This window comes from Camellia sinensis, chromosome 7 (assembly GCF_055761805.1).
Source record: "Camellia sinensis isolate YWXY chromosome 7, ASM5576180v1, whole genome shotgun sequence".
NCBI classification, from domain to species: domain Eukaryota; kingdom Viridiplantae; phylum Streptophyta; class Magnoliopsida; order Ericales; family Theaceae; genus Camellia; species Camellia sinensis.
In genome coordinates, this window is record NC_138967.1 from 147,003,790 (window position 1) to 147,016,551 (window position 12,762).

The window sequence follows — 12,762 nt, forward strand, 5'->3', positions numbered from 1 at the left end:
GTTGGTGTTGGTTTGTCCTTCTTGACAATTAATATGTCTTTAAGAGACGGTGATGTTTTGAGTCCTTTGTGCTTGGTGGTTGGATGGAGTTGTTATACTCATTTAAGTGACGTCGTGTAGGTTTGGTGTGGGTCGTTAGTCCGTGGACTGATATGTGTTGAAATTAGGTATGCCCTCGAGTGGTTAGAGGCGTGGGGTGTGTTTCCTAATTGAGTGAATTGTTTTAAGTTTTGTAAGCCATGGAAGGGGTGTTGGTAGTGTTAGGGTTTTTAGAACACGAAGAGTTGGGATTGCCCTTGTAGATGCGGGTAGTGTTGGTGTATAGTTCCGACTATGGTGTTGGTAACCTGGAGGTTAGCATTGTGGAGTGTGGTTGGTTGGGATGTGAGTTGTTGTGGGATTGGGAAATCTTCATTTTAATGTGTAAGAACTATTGTGTTTTGACTTGTGAATGTAAGGGTTGAAGAGCCTTATTTTGATTAGGGTTTGTATGCTATGTTAAATAATATGTTTGGTTGGAATTGATTTAGAATTGATGGATGGTAAAGTTGGTTGTGCAAGATGAGTACTTTGAGAGTCATTGTGACTTGTTGGGTTATTGTGAAGGTGGAGTTTTACCAGTCAATATATTCAGTTTGGTTGATGTTGGTTATTGGTTTTTGTCGGAGATATGATGATTTTGGTTTAGACCCGACCCATTTGATATTCTGGATTTGGGTTTTGTTGTTTTATATTGTTGTTCATGTTTTATTTCTTCTTTCCCTTCTTGAGTTTGGCTTTTGGGTTGTGATGGTTGCATTTGGAACGGGTTGGTAGCTTGTTTTTTAAAACTTTGGTTGCCCAGATTTTGGCCTCTACGCTCGAGCGTAGCTTCTTGGGCTCGAGCGGTCTTTGCAAACTCTCAGTACTTTTGTAGGTCTGCAAAACTACTGGGAGAGTGTATTTTACGCTCGAGCGGTGCTTCTTGTGCTCAAGTAGCCCTTCTCGTGCTCGAACGGTGGTCTTCTGTCTGCAAAACTTCAGAGAGTTGGTATTCTTCGCTCGAGCGGTGTTTTTTGCGCTCGAGTGGTACTTTTTGCGCTTGAAAAGTTAGCTTTTGTTTGTAATTTCTAAAAGTGGGGTGTTCTGGTCATTCGAGTGGTTTGTGCGTATTTGGAACCCATTATGGGGGTGTTTGGTGTTGGAGTATTATTGTTCATACCAAGAAGTGGATTAGATGGATTGATGTCCATATAGCATCTCTAAGAATTCCTTACTAGGTGTGTGAGAGTTGGCAGTGTTGGTGTTTGAGTTAGTAAGAGTGGTTGGCATGAGAGTGACTTGAGTTTCTTTTGTGGGGGCAATTATTTCTGGTCTACTGAGGGAGTTGTTGGTTTGAGAAAATTTGTGCTGCGTACTTGAAAGAGTCGGTTAGTAAAATATGGCCCTGTATTGAGCCTAATTTGGTTATCCCAAATCCAACCCTGAACAAACTTCGTATCCTAGACCAGCCCACTGTACTAATATGTATGGGCTGTAATTTTGGACCTTTGAACAAATCTTGCTATAGTATAATTATTTGTAATATGACAATCCTTATCGAAGTCACATTCTTCAAAGTTTTGTTTTAATTACACAACATATAATATTTATTAGGGGAAAAAAAATTACACAACTTAAATGACTAGCGTATTCATAATATTCCAAAAACAAATTAAAAAAAAAATCAAATTATTCAGGCTGGAAGTTCAAACTATTACTACTTAAAGCATCACATTGTCTAAAAGTTCAAATTCAAATTACAAAAGCATCATACTGTCCAAATAGTTCTACTTTCACAGCCTTGGAACAATAAGAAAACTATTCATAGCACAAAGAACATTCCAACTCCATGAAATTCCAACATGCACAGAAGTTGTCTTTCCTCAACAATCTCACAATAGCACCTATAGAAAACATACAAAGAAATTCGTGAACATGGTAGAGAATAAACAAATTAAAGAATACTTCTTAACACACACACGCACAAAAAAAAAAAAAAAAAAAAAAAATCACTAAAAGGAGAAAGGGTAAAGGGACTAACCCCTCAATCTTCACTCATACAGCACAAGTAACATAAAAAAACATACGGGAAATACAAATAAAATAAAAGGAAAAGGTTTTATTAAATTTTGTCCAGGTCAATGTCCACCCCTTGAATGCAGGCATGGGGATTTGTAAGGGCTTAAGTCAGAGTCCCAGAAAAGCCTCCAAGTCATATGTTTTATCTCTCTCCGAATATGAAAAAGAAAGAGAAATAACAATGTTTTTTAAAAAATAGAAGAATTATATTAACAATGTTTTTCTAATCCTATCTTATGTTGACAAGATTCATGTACTGTTTTAAATGATGGCATATATATATATATATATATTTTTTTTGGGGGGGGGGGGGTGTGTGCCTCAACCTATCCAACATTGTTTGTTGTCTTTGTGAAACAAGATACATAGAGTAGTATTACCATAAAGTTAGAGATTCTCTATACCCAAAATTTCATGATCCCTATACTTAACGATATGATGTGTCAAGAATCTCAAATATAGAAAACTCGAGACATGATTATGCAATTAAGAGTGCTTTTAATACATGGGAATGGAAATTTTGGGTAAGATAATCTATGCGATTCTATAAGTAGAAGATAGAGTACACAATTCATCTAAAAATATATCATGAAAGCATTATACATAAATAAATCAATAAATTTAGAAACGTACCCCAAAGGAAATAACTTGTGAAGCAATGCCTAATCAACTTCGATTTCCGTGTCCCCTCCTTTTCTCCCTTCTCAGCTTGTGCTGTTTCCTTCCAAAATTCTCGATGAACCATTCGTGAAACCTTGTGGTTATTGTGTGCCCAATAACCACCCCGACTACTATCCCACTCACATATCCCGTGCATATGAAAATCCAATCAACTTTACTTGGGAACACTAAATCATTATCTTGTTCCGAGTTCGATGGTGGTGGTGCCTCTAACTTTCCACATTTCCTTGATAAAGGGTCTCCGCACAATCCTGAATTCCCCTTGTAGGAATTGTTGTCGAATGTGTTGAATTACTTCCCATGTGGAATGGGTCCAGTGAGATGGTTATTTGAGACATTTAAAAATTCAAGGAAAGTGAGAAGTACCAGTTGCTAAGGGATTTCTCCCGAGAGCTTGTTTTGAGAAAGGCCCAAAGATTAAAGGTTTGTTAGGTTTCCCCAAGCATGATGGGATTCCACCATTAAGGTCATTGTTGGAAAGGTTGAGCACCTGAAGCCCCTTTAAGGTTTCCAATAAATTTTGGAATCACCCCTTCAAATTTGTTGCTTGAGAGATAAATGGCAGTGAAGATATTCGGGATCTCCTGGTATTCTGTATTTACACCCTTGTTTATAATGCTCATTGTGTACGAATAGTCATAACTCCATTGGGTGTCATTGTTCCCGCCAACATCAATGATTGTGTCCATATATTTCATCTTGTCGACATCAAAAAATTTCATTGCATTCCAACTTTGAAAGTATTTTGATGGCAAATTACCTGTAAAACCATTATGAGAGAGGTCAATGATGTGCAAATTTGGTAGCTCTAACTTAATTTTGGGATTCCCTATTGCACCATAGAATTTGTTGGATCGCAAGATGAGAACCTGTAACTTTGTAAGATCTCCTAACCACAAGGGGAATGTATCGTCAAACAGATTATTTGAGAGATCAAGAATCTCAAGCTCGGTACAATTTGCCAATGATCTTGGCACGTTCCCCTGTAATTTATTATCACTGAAGTCAATCATCTTCAATTTGTTTCCTCTATTGTATGAGTGAGGAATGGGACCCTGAGAGTTGTTGCCTTTGAGATTTAGAACTTTCAAAGAATCACTGAAGTTACTCAAACATGGAAGAATAGTTCCAGTCAAGTTGTTATTAGACAAATCAAGAACATAAAGAGAACTTATTCGACAGATCAATGGCGGAGGTTCTCCTGTCAATTTGTTGTATGAGACACTATAATAGTGGATGGATAATGGTGGAATTGGTAGTGGTCCTTATAGCCTGTTATAAGAAAGGTCTAATTCGACTAAATTATCCCATGGAAGGATATCTGGATGTTGCTCAAAGCCTGTTAGAAAGTTATTCTGAAGATTTATCCCAACTAGAGTTTCTACACTTGTGTTCAACATCCATGTCGGAATTTCGCCATGAATTTTGTTTTCAGCAAGAGATAAAACATCAAGTTTGTCTTGGAATTACAAGAAATTTGGGACTTCCCTCAAGTTGCACGAATTCAACCATAACATATCTTTAATTCAAGATTCTTTAGCTCAGAGAATGACCTGGGGGTTGGGCTTCGCAATTGATTACTTGAAAGATCTAGCCAAATTAGATGGGTTAGGTTGGTTATATGAGATGTTATTTCACCACTCAAGTGATTGTAGGACAGGTCTAAATGAGTAAGTTGAGTTAGGTTTGAAAGAACTGATGGGATCGAACCGTATAGATTGAGGTCACTAAGGTCCAAGTCAGTGAGTTCAGTTAGCTTACCAAGCAATTGTAGGGTCCCTACATTAAATTTGTTGGATGAAAGCGACACATAATTGAGTTGGGTCAAATTACCGAGTGAAGCTGGAAGGGACCTTGAGAAATATCAGCTAGAGAAATCTAATTGATTCAAGAAAGTAAGATTTCCAATCGAATCTGGTAGCTTCCCTGAAAAGCTGGTGCCAGAAAGCATCAAATCTTGAAGGGGGCTACTTGGATGAAATTCGGGCAAATGGCCAGTGAGATATCCATTGGAACTTACATCAAGAACTTGAAGGTTTGGTAGATAAAATATGCTTATTGGAAACTCACCATGCAACCCACAACTTTCAAGAACGAGAGTTGTCAAGGAAGTTAAGTTGGCCAATGTATCAGGTACTTCAGAAGATATGCTCACGTCATTGAGAAGAAGCACTTTGAGGTTAGTCAAGTTATGAAGTAGGCTTCTCAGACCAGGCTTTTCAAATTTCAGTCCTGAATTTGATGAGTCTACATTGAAAGAAAGATCAATGGAAACCAATTTGGACAATTTTGAGATTTCCGAAGGGATTCGACCGGAAAATACAGAAGAGGAAAAGTTGAGACTTGTTAGCCCTGAGAGATGGCCAATTTCTAATGGAATGCAAGAGTAATCGAAGTCATTATAAGCAAGGTTAAGTCGCTGAAGGTGAACTAGGCTGAAGAGGCTGCTGCTTGAATTGATAAAACCGTGGAGGAAACTGCTGCTGAGGTCAAGCCCAATCACATGACCCGTCTCCTGATTGCATTCAATGCCATCCCATGAGCAACAATCGCCACTATCTCCTTCAAGGTTCCATGATGCAACCTTCGGATAAGCAGAAGGATCACTATAAGTGGATTTGCCAATTGAAAAGCTTTGTTTGAATTGCAGCTGGGCGGAGCTCTCGTCTGCATGGCATTTTGGCTGCTCAGCAGACAAAGAGTTAGCCATTATTATTACAAGATGAAAGCGAGAGAGTGATAAGAAGAGTACATGAATGAACAGAAAGAGATGCAAAGAGGAACCCATATTTTGTTCATAGATTTCTCTAAGCAGTTTTGGATGAGCTAGACAATGCTTAAACAGTAGCTTTTATAGACATGATTTGAGTGTAGGATGTGCTAAGATCATAGAATGATGTTGCATGTTCTCCACAAAATGCTGTGCGTCAAGGCTCACCACTACTGGCTACAAAAAAAATTTAGTACTCCTGAAACCATGCTCTATACTATTTATTAATTAACGTATCTTATGTTGTCTTTTAAAATATTCACACAAAAGTGATGGACCTTATTATGTAAAGTAATTATTGTGGAAATTGGAGCACCAGATAGACTTGCTCCTAGAACTGAATAATTTCTCCTGATTACATGGGCTGTGGTTATGCTGGTTTTAGCTTAATTGTTTAGGGTCTTGGCTGGGGTGGTGGTGGGGTTTCATACTTGCTTGTTTCTGGTTGTGCTAGTATTAGATTTAACTGTTTTGGGTCTTGGCTATTCTTTAACTTTGGAAATGCAATATGGGATATGGGATTTGTAGATCATTGAATGACTCAAGTGCAATCTAGATTTGCTTCTTCAATTATCTATCCATTGTTGGTTATTCCAAATTAGTTAAGAATGTGTTTGAATTATGGATTTGAATAGGAATTTAGAAAGAAAAGAAAGAAAGAAAGAAAAAAAGCGAGGAAAAGATGAATGAAATATAAATTTTTTTTCTCTTTCTTTTAAAATTTTTATTCAAATCCATAAATATAAAGTAAGTGGTCTTGGTTTAAAAAATTGGATGGATGGAAGTGGAGTGATTTTATTTTTAGTAGCTTGACTTGACTTCACTCACTGGTGCTGGGTGGGGTGGGTGGAGAAACATAGCTAGTGGAATGCAATAGGTCATTTTAATATTCATGATGCATATTATATGTTAGATATAATTATGAACGGTGGTGATATATGTACTAATTAGTATATTAACTAGTGTATCAATGATAGTTATGATATTATTATTGATTTCTCCCATTATACAAATTACAAATACTAAAAATTTCTTAAATTATGTCACATCATCAATTAATATATTATTTAGTACAATAATTGGTGTATCTACCAAAAACCTCTAAGAATCATTTGACTATTATAGATTATTGTGGTAGTGAGACAGTAAATTCTCATATATAATGTGTTTACGATTATTGAATCAATATGAGTTTTTATGAATAATCTGCAATAAAGGCCTAAAGATGAATGGATTGGATCATCAGAGTGAGACCCGTGATGAGCCCACAAACTAGAATTGCACGACCCACTTTAGTTTAGGGGACTGGAGAGAAACTTAATTTTATTATTATTATTATTATTATTATTATTATTATTATTATTATTATTATTATTATTATATTGATTTAGATGACAAGAAATTAAATTGATTTGACTAGAAGTCTAAATTTTAAAAATTAAATTGATAAAATTAAATTATTACAATAATATGAAAAAGATATTTTAAAGAGAATAAAAGTTTTATTATTTGTATAAAACCAATGAGCATCTGGATCACACCATTGTATCCATCTACTAATCTACAAAACATAGCTTTTTCTTAGTGGTGGAGTCCATTCTAATGATGCCAAACCTTCCTCAAATATATCCCACAATTTGTCACTTTTGCTTGGACAATTATGGGGTTGTCTAGCCAACAAATCTCATCAAATGAAGGTCAGGTTGGAAGGAACATCAAATGTGAGGGTTCCATGAGAGTGCAAGGAACAGATCAATCTCTGAAAATCTGAAGGCAAAACCATAACCAAACCAGAGAAATTTCTCACAAGGCGAACAATATGTCGGACAATCTACCACAAGAAGTGGTGTTTGATATCTTGGCAAGCCTACCGGCCAAGTCCCTGTTACAAATGAGGTGTGTATGCAAATCATGGAACTCTCTAATCAATAGTCCCAATTTCATCACATCACACACAAACCAAACTCTTGCAAACAACAACAATGAATTAGTACTACTTAGGCACCACACTGATGGCAAAGATCAGTTCACAGTGCATTGCAATAACAACACATTCAATGAGTGTACAACATTTGATTGCCCATTTACAAACTGGACAAAGTATTATTTGAGGGTAGTGGGTTTGTGTGACGGGTTAGTGTGCTTGTCGTCTCATAATCAAACTACGATTTTATGGAACCCATCAATCAAGAGATGTTTGAATCTTCCAACGCCTCACATTACATATAAGTCTCACGGTTCTTATACGTTTATCCTTGGATTCGGATTTGATCCCTTGGCTAACGATTTTAAGGTGGTGAGACTTGTATATTTTCACAAGAACTTTGGTTACAGGCTTTCGGCAGAGGTCGATGTTTATATGCTTAGCATAGGGACTTGGAGAACTATTAATACTATTGCCCCATCATATAATTTGATGGAATGCGTTTCCAATGCTTTTGTGAACCGGGCTTGCCACTGGATTGGGTTTGAGGCAATGAGAAGGAAATAAGGCGCTATTTGATACTGTCATTCAACATCAGTACTGAAGTGTTTCATGAGATAAAGCTCCCGGATTGTGCTGCTAATGTGTTTAGACTAATTGCATCGGTTGCAGTGTATGAGGAATCGATTTGTTTGTTCCATTATGATAGGGATTGGGGGTATCCAAGTAAGAATTGTGATATATGGGTGATGAAAGAGTATGGTGCGGTTGAGTCTTGGACTAAATTGTTCACAATTGATTTTGGTATAAGCAAAGTTGTAGGTTTTAGGAAGAATGGTGAATTTTTGGCAAAAGATAGAGAGGGGAAGTTGGTTACATATGATTTCAAGACGGGGCAAATAGTGTATCTTGGAATCCATGGGTTGAAACAATCGTTTCATTTGGAGAATTACATGGAAAGCCTAGTTTTACTTATAGAAGGAAATGAAGTTTTAGAGGAGAAGGCAAAATCTTATAATGCCCTTGACAAAGGTATAGAAGAAACGTCGGAATTGGGGAGCAGCATTAATCAACAAGGAAGTGGGTCACACGGTAAGTTCTTTTGTTGTGCAATGCCTGGCTCTCTCACAAAAACTGGACTTCCTCGACCCTCTTATAGAAACTTGATTGATCGTCCACTTCAATTGGAAAGAAGCCTATCCCAATCAATAATGCTAGAGGAAGCCGAGAATAATAGGAAGTTGTAAAGGTAATTTACTTCCATTTTCAGTTGGTGGTGGTCTCTCTTCCATTCTCAATGTAGAGATATAATTGTCTTTCGACTTGTGATATGCAGATATGTTTGGCTTTTGATATTCATGATCAGTGTAAAACTTCAGACATGAGAATATTTGTTTGTTAGATTGTGGTTATCGGATCTTTATTTAAGGCTCGATTTCAATGTTTGTAATTTGAAATAAGGTGTGGTTTCAATTTCAAACATTGTAAATTTCAATTTAGTTTCATACTTGCCATTGGAAGAAGGCCACCTTAGACTACTAATTTGGTGTCAGTTTAACCTCATTGTTGTATTTAAACACAAGTACTTGAATGAATTATTGATATGCCCTGTTGTTCATTTAGGCAGCCTATCTTCAATTGCTAGTGTTAGACACTAAGTTGTTACAAAGAGTAAAAGAAATAATAATTAATAGGGAGTAAAAACCACAAATACCTCCTGAAAATACACTAAATTATATATATTTGTGAAAATACATTTTATTATAGGCACCTCTTGCATTTGGAATAATAATTATTATGGACATCTTATTATTATTATTATATATATAGACAAATATTATGAAAATACATTTTCATAATATGTTTCATAATATATTATGAAAATTACATTTGGAAGTTGTATTATAGACATCTAATTTTATTAAATCACATATAACCTTTTCATATTTAACAAAAATATGCTGACACTTACTATTTGGTGAAGGGATCACAAACATCCCATTAATTATATAGAAAAAATTAGTCTAAGACCCATCTCTCATTTTTAGTAATGGAAGAGATCTATGATATTATTTTATGATGTCTAAAGTGCCTCAACCCTACACCCATATATCACAGAGAAATTTGACTCCCTCTCTCTCTGCGATCTTCATTCCAAGGCGAGTTCGTTTCTCTCTCTCTCTCCAAACCAAACCCTCTCTCTCTCTCTATGTGTGTGTGTGTGTGTGTGTGTGTGTGTGCACATTCCTCTCTCTGTCTGCTTCTTTCTTCTCTCTCGGTTTTCATCTCTGACAACACCACCACCGCCCTAACATTATCATCCTGCCGTCGCTTCGTAAAGACCGATGGAGACGGTAAAGCAAGACTGTCACCGACAAGAACCTCGACGAGCTCAAGGCTTGCATCGAACTCGGATTCGAGTTTGATCAATTCAGTAATGGTATGTCGTCGTTGTACTCGTTATCTTATTCCAATGGATCAGTTTCTATCCATGGATTTTGGTCAAAGCATCGCGGCGATGTTAGCTATAATCAGCTCCAGAAGGTACTGGATTTATCTGTATGTATGTATGTATGTGGTAGAGTCTATGTTTATTGTTTGTGCAGATTGGAATTGTAGTAGATCATTCTGTTGAAACATAGATAAATTTGTAAGCAAATCAGATAAATTTGAAAACACAGAGAAAATTGTTGCTGAAGATTCAATAGTGAGTAAAATCTAACTTTGTGTTCATGAGCTTGATTAGTGTATTTACATGCCTAAACCAGAGAAATCCTCTTATCTGACTTTTTGTTTTTGTTCAATTTTCTCTGGTTTGATCAAAAATACAAATTTTCTCTACACAATTTTTTCTGGATAGAGCCACACAAAGCCACACAAATTTTCTCTAACACAATTTTCTCTAGATAGAGCCATACAAATTTTATCAACACAATTTTCTCTAGATTTCTTTGGTACTCAGAGAAATTTCAATTTTCTCTAGTTTGAACCCAGAGAAATTCTTTGAGAAGTCCAGAATTTCTCTGGGATTGAAATTTCTCTAGATCGATACTGAGGGATCTTAGCCATTCTTAAAATATTAAATGTTCTTTATGCTATAAAATCTTTATACCAGGGACCTAAAAAAAATCCCCTTAAATAAAGACATCCGATAATATTAATTCACTTATTTTTAAATATTTTTATATGTACACATACACTCACACACACACATATATATTACACTATTAATTCTTGTAGTTTAAATGAAATGTCACTTTAGTTCCTGTAATTTCTCAATTTGAACCTTACATTTTTAATTTCGTTGCAATGTGATCTCTCCAACACTTTATCATTAGAATTTTGAACGGGGAAAGATTATGTAGAAAACTAGAGGGGCTAGAATAGAATTCAAAATTACACCAATAGTCCCTATAATTTTTTTTATTTCACTTTGGTCCCTTTATTTTATGCGTGATCCTTTCCGTTCAAAATATTAACGACACATGATCGAAGGATCATATTCCAATAAGTTGAAAATGTAAGGTTTAAATTGGTCCCTTTATTTTTAAAATATGTTGTAGTGTTTGCAATATAAAAATAAATAAATTTTAACCCTATCGTACTATGAAAGTATAATTTCAATAAATTTACATGATCATTTAAATTAATTTATTTATGTGTATGTTATATATTCGGACAAATAAATTATTTTTAAAAAATATTTGTGATGTATGTAGGACAATAATTTTAACTTTATCATGTTATAAAAATTTAATTTAAAAAGGGACAAATTATAAATATATTATTGAAATTTACTTAAAATAGTAATTGTGTTTTGTGGTTTTACAAATTACATTCCAATTAACTCCTATTATTAATCAATCATTAAGTCAATTTCTAATGATATGGTAATATATTTCAATTAACAATTTTGATAATTGCATTGTTTTATAGGATAGTTAGGAATTTCTTTTTGTTTAAATGGCAAAGTCTAACAAGAAGATATTTGTAATTTTGATAATCACAGTGGACAATATGTATTTTAAATAGACTTCAAGGATGTATTTTGATGATATAGCAAGTTCTAGACGGAACGGGTCGGTTTGATCCACGCTTCCCAAACTGGTGCACAAGACGCCAAGCCCACGGAGAGACCTGCACAAGAGTTCAACGGGGAACGGGAAGTCCCCCAGCGAACCCTCCGACAAGCAAGTTAGAAAGAGAGAGATGGAATATAGAGATAGATTAGTGATAGAAAAGCTTAACATTTTCTTTGTCTTAGGAGCCTGCTTATATCCATTGCTCATCATTTTCTTGTCCATTCCGAGCCATCATGTTGGCCGAAATCCTACGTTCTAGCTTGCCTTGTTCATGGTGAGGCTGTTCTGTTCCGACGGGGAGGGGTTATCGCAATAAATACTGCAGGGAACCTCATTAATGGCTGATGTGTGGTGCAATAACTTTGCAGGATCTTTGTCTGCCGATATGGCTGGTTCTACTCTTGACAGCTGTCTGGATGTCATTGGTTCTTAATGTCACGTTGAGCTCTAACACTATTGGGCTTTGGTGTTTGAATTATGTATTGGGTTCTAAGTGATAGGCCAAACGCTCCTATAGGCCCACCTATGTCAGTAGTCCCCCATTCCTAAGTGCGGCTTCTGTCTAATGAAGGGAATAAGGAATAAAACAAGGGTGGTGAGGTATCGATGGAGAGAGGATCGATTGTGAGGAGGGCCGACCGCGAAAGGTGGTCGAGTAGATGTGCCGACCCTGAGGAGGGCTGACCGCGAAGGGTGGTCGAGGGGATGTGCCGACCTTAAGGAGGGCCAACCGCGAAGGGTGGTCGAGTGGGCAGACCGACCGTGAGCAGGACCGATCGTGAGGGGTGGCCGAGTGGGCAGACCGACCGTGAGGAGGACCGACCTCAAAGGGTGGCTGAGGGGAGGGGATGATCATGAGAATGGTCGACCACGAAGGGTAGCCGAGTGAGAAGGAGAAGTGGCGGTGCGCGGGGCTTGAGGAGCGGCAGGGCACGTGGTGAAGTGAAGTGGAATAGACAGGAGAGGGGAAAGGAGTAGTGGATCATGGTCATACACATGGCAGGATCCTGGGTGGGAGAGGTGACGCGTTAGTAAGAAATGAAGGGACGAGGTGATATAGGGCAGTGAAAAGGCAGGGGCAGCAGTTTTTTAAAATTTTTCAAGCTGGCGAAATTTAATCTTGACCCTTAGGATATAGGCAAACCGTGGGTATTTGGAGTTATTCGCTTTACTTATCTTTTCGCAAAAAACCAACGCGTCCCAGA

General features: G+C 36.7%; 1 protein-coding gene across 1 annotated transcript; it reads left to right on the forward strand.

The window, feature by feature from the left end:
• Nucleotides 1-7,370: 7,370 nt before the first annotated feature.
• On the forward strand, nucleotides 7,371-11,990 carry LOC114286060 (F-box/kelch-repeat protein At3g06240-like). Its single transcript, XM_082881208.1, has 3 exons — nucleotides 7,371-8,017; nucleotides 8,074-8,567; nucleotides 11,926-11,990. The coding sequence occupies exons 1-3, from the start codon at nucleotides 7,371-7,373 to the stop codon at nucleotides 11,988-11,990; spliced, it is 1,206 nt and encodes a 401-aa protein (XP_082737334.1).
• The last annotated feature ends 772 nt before the right edge of the window (nucleotides 11,991-12,762 follow it).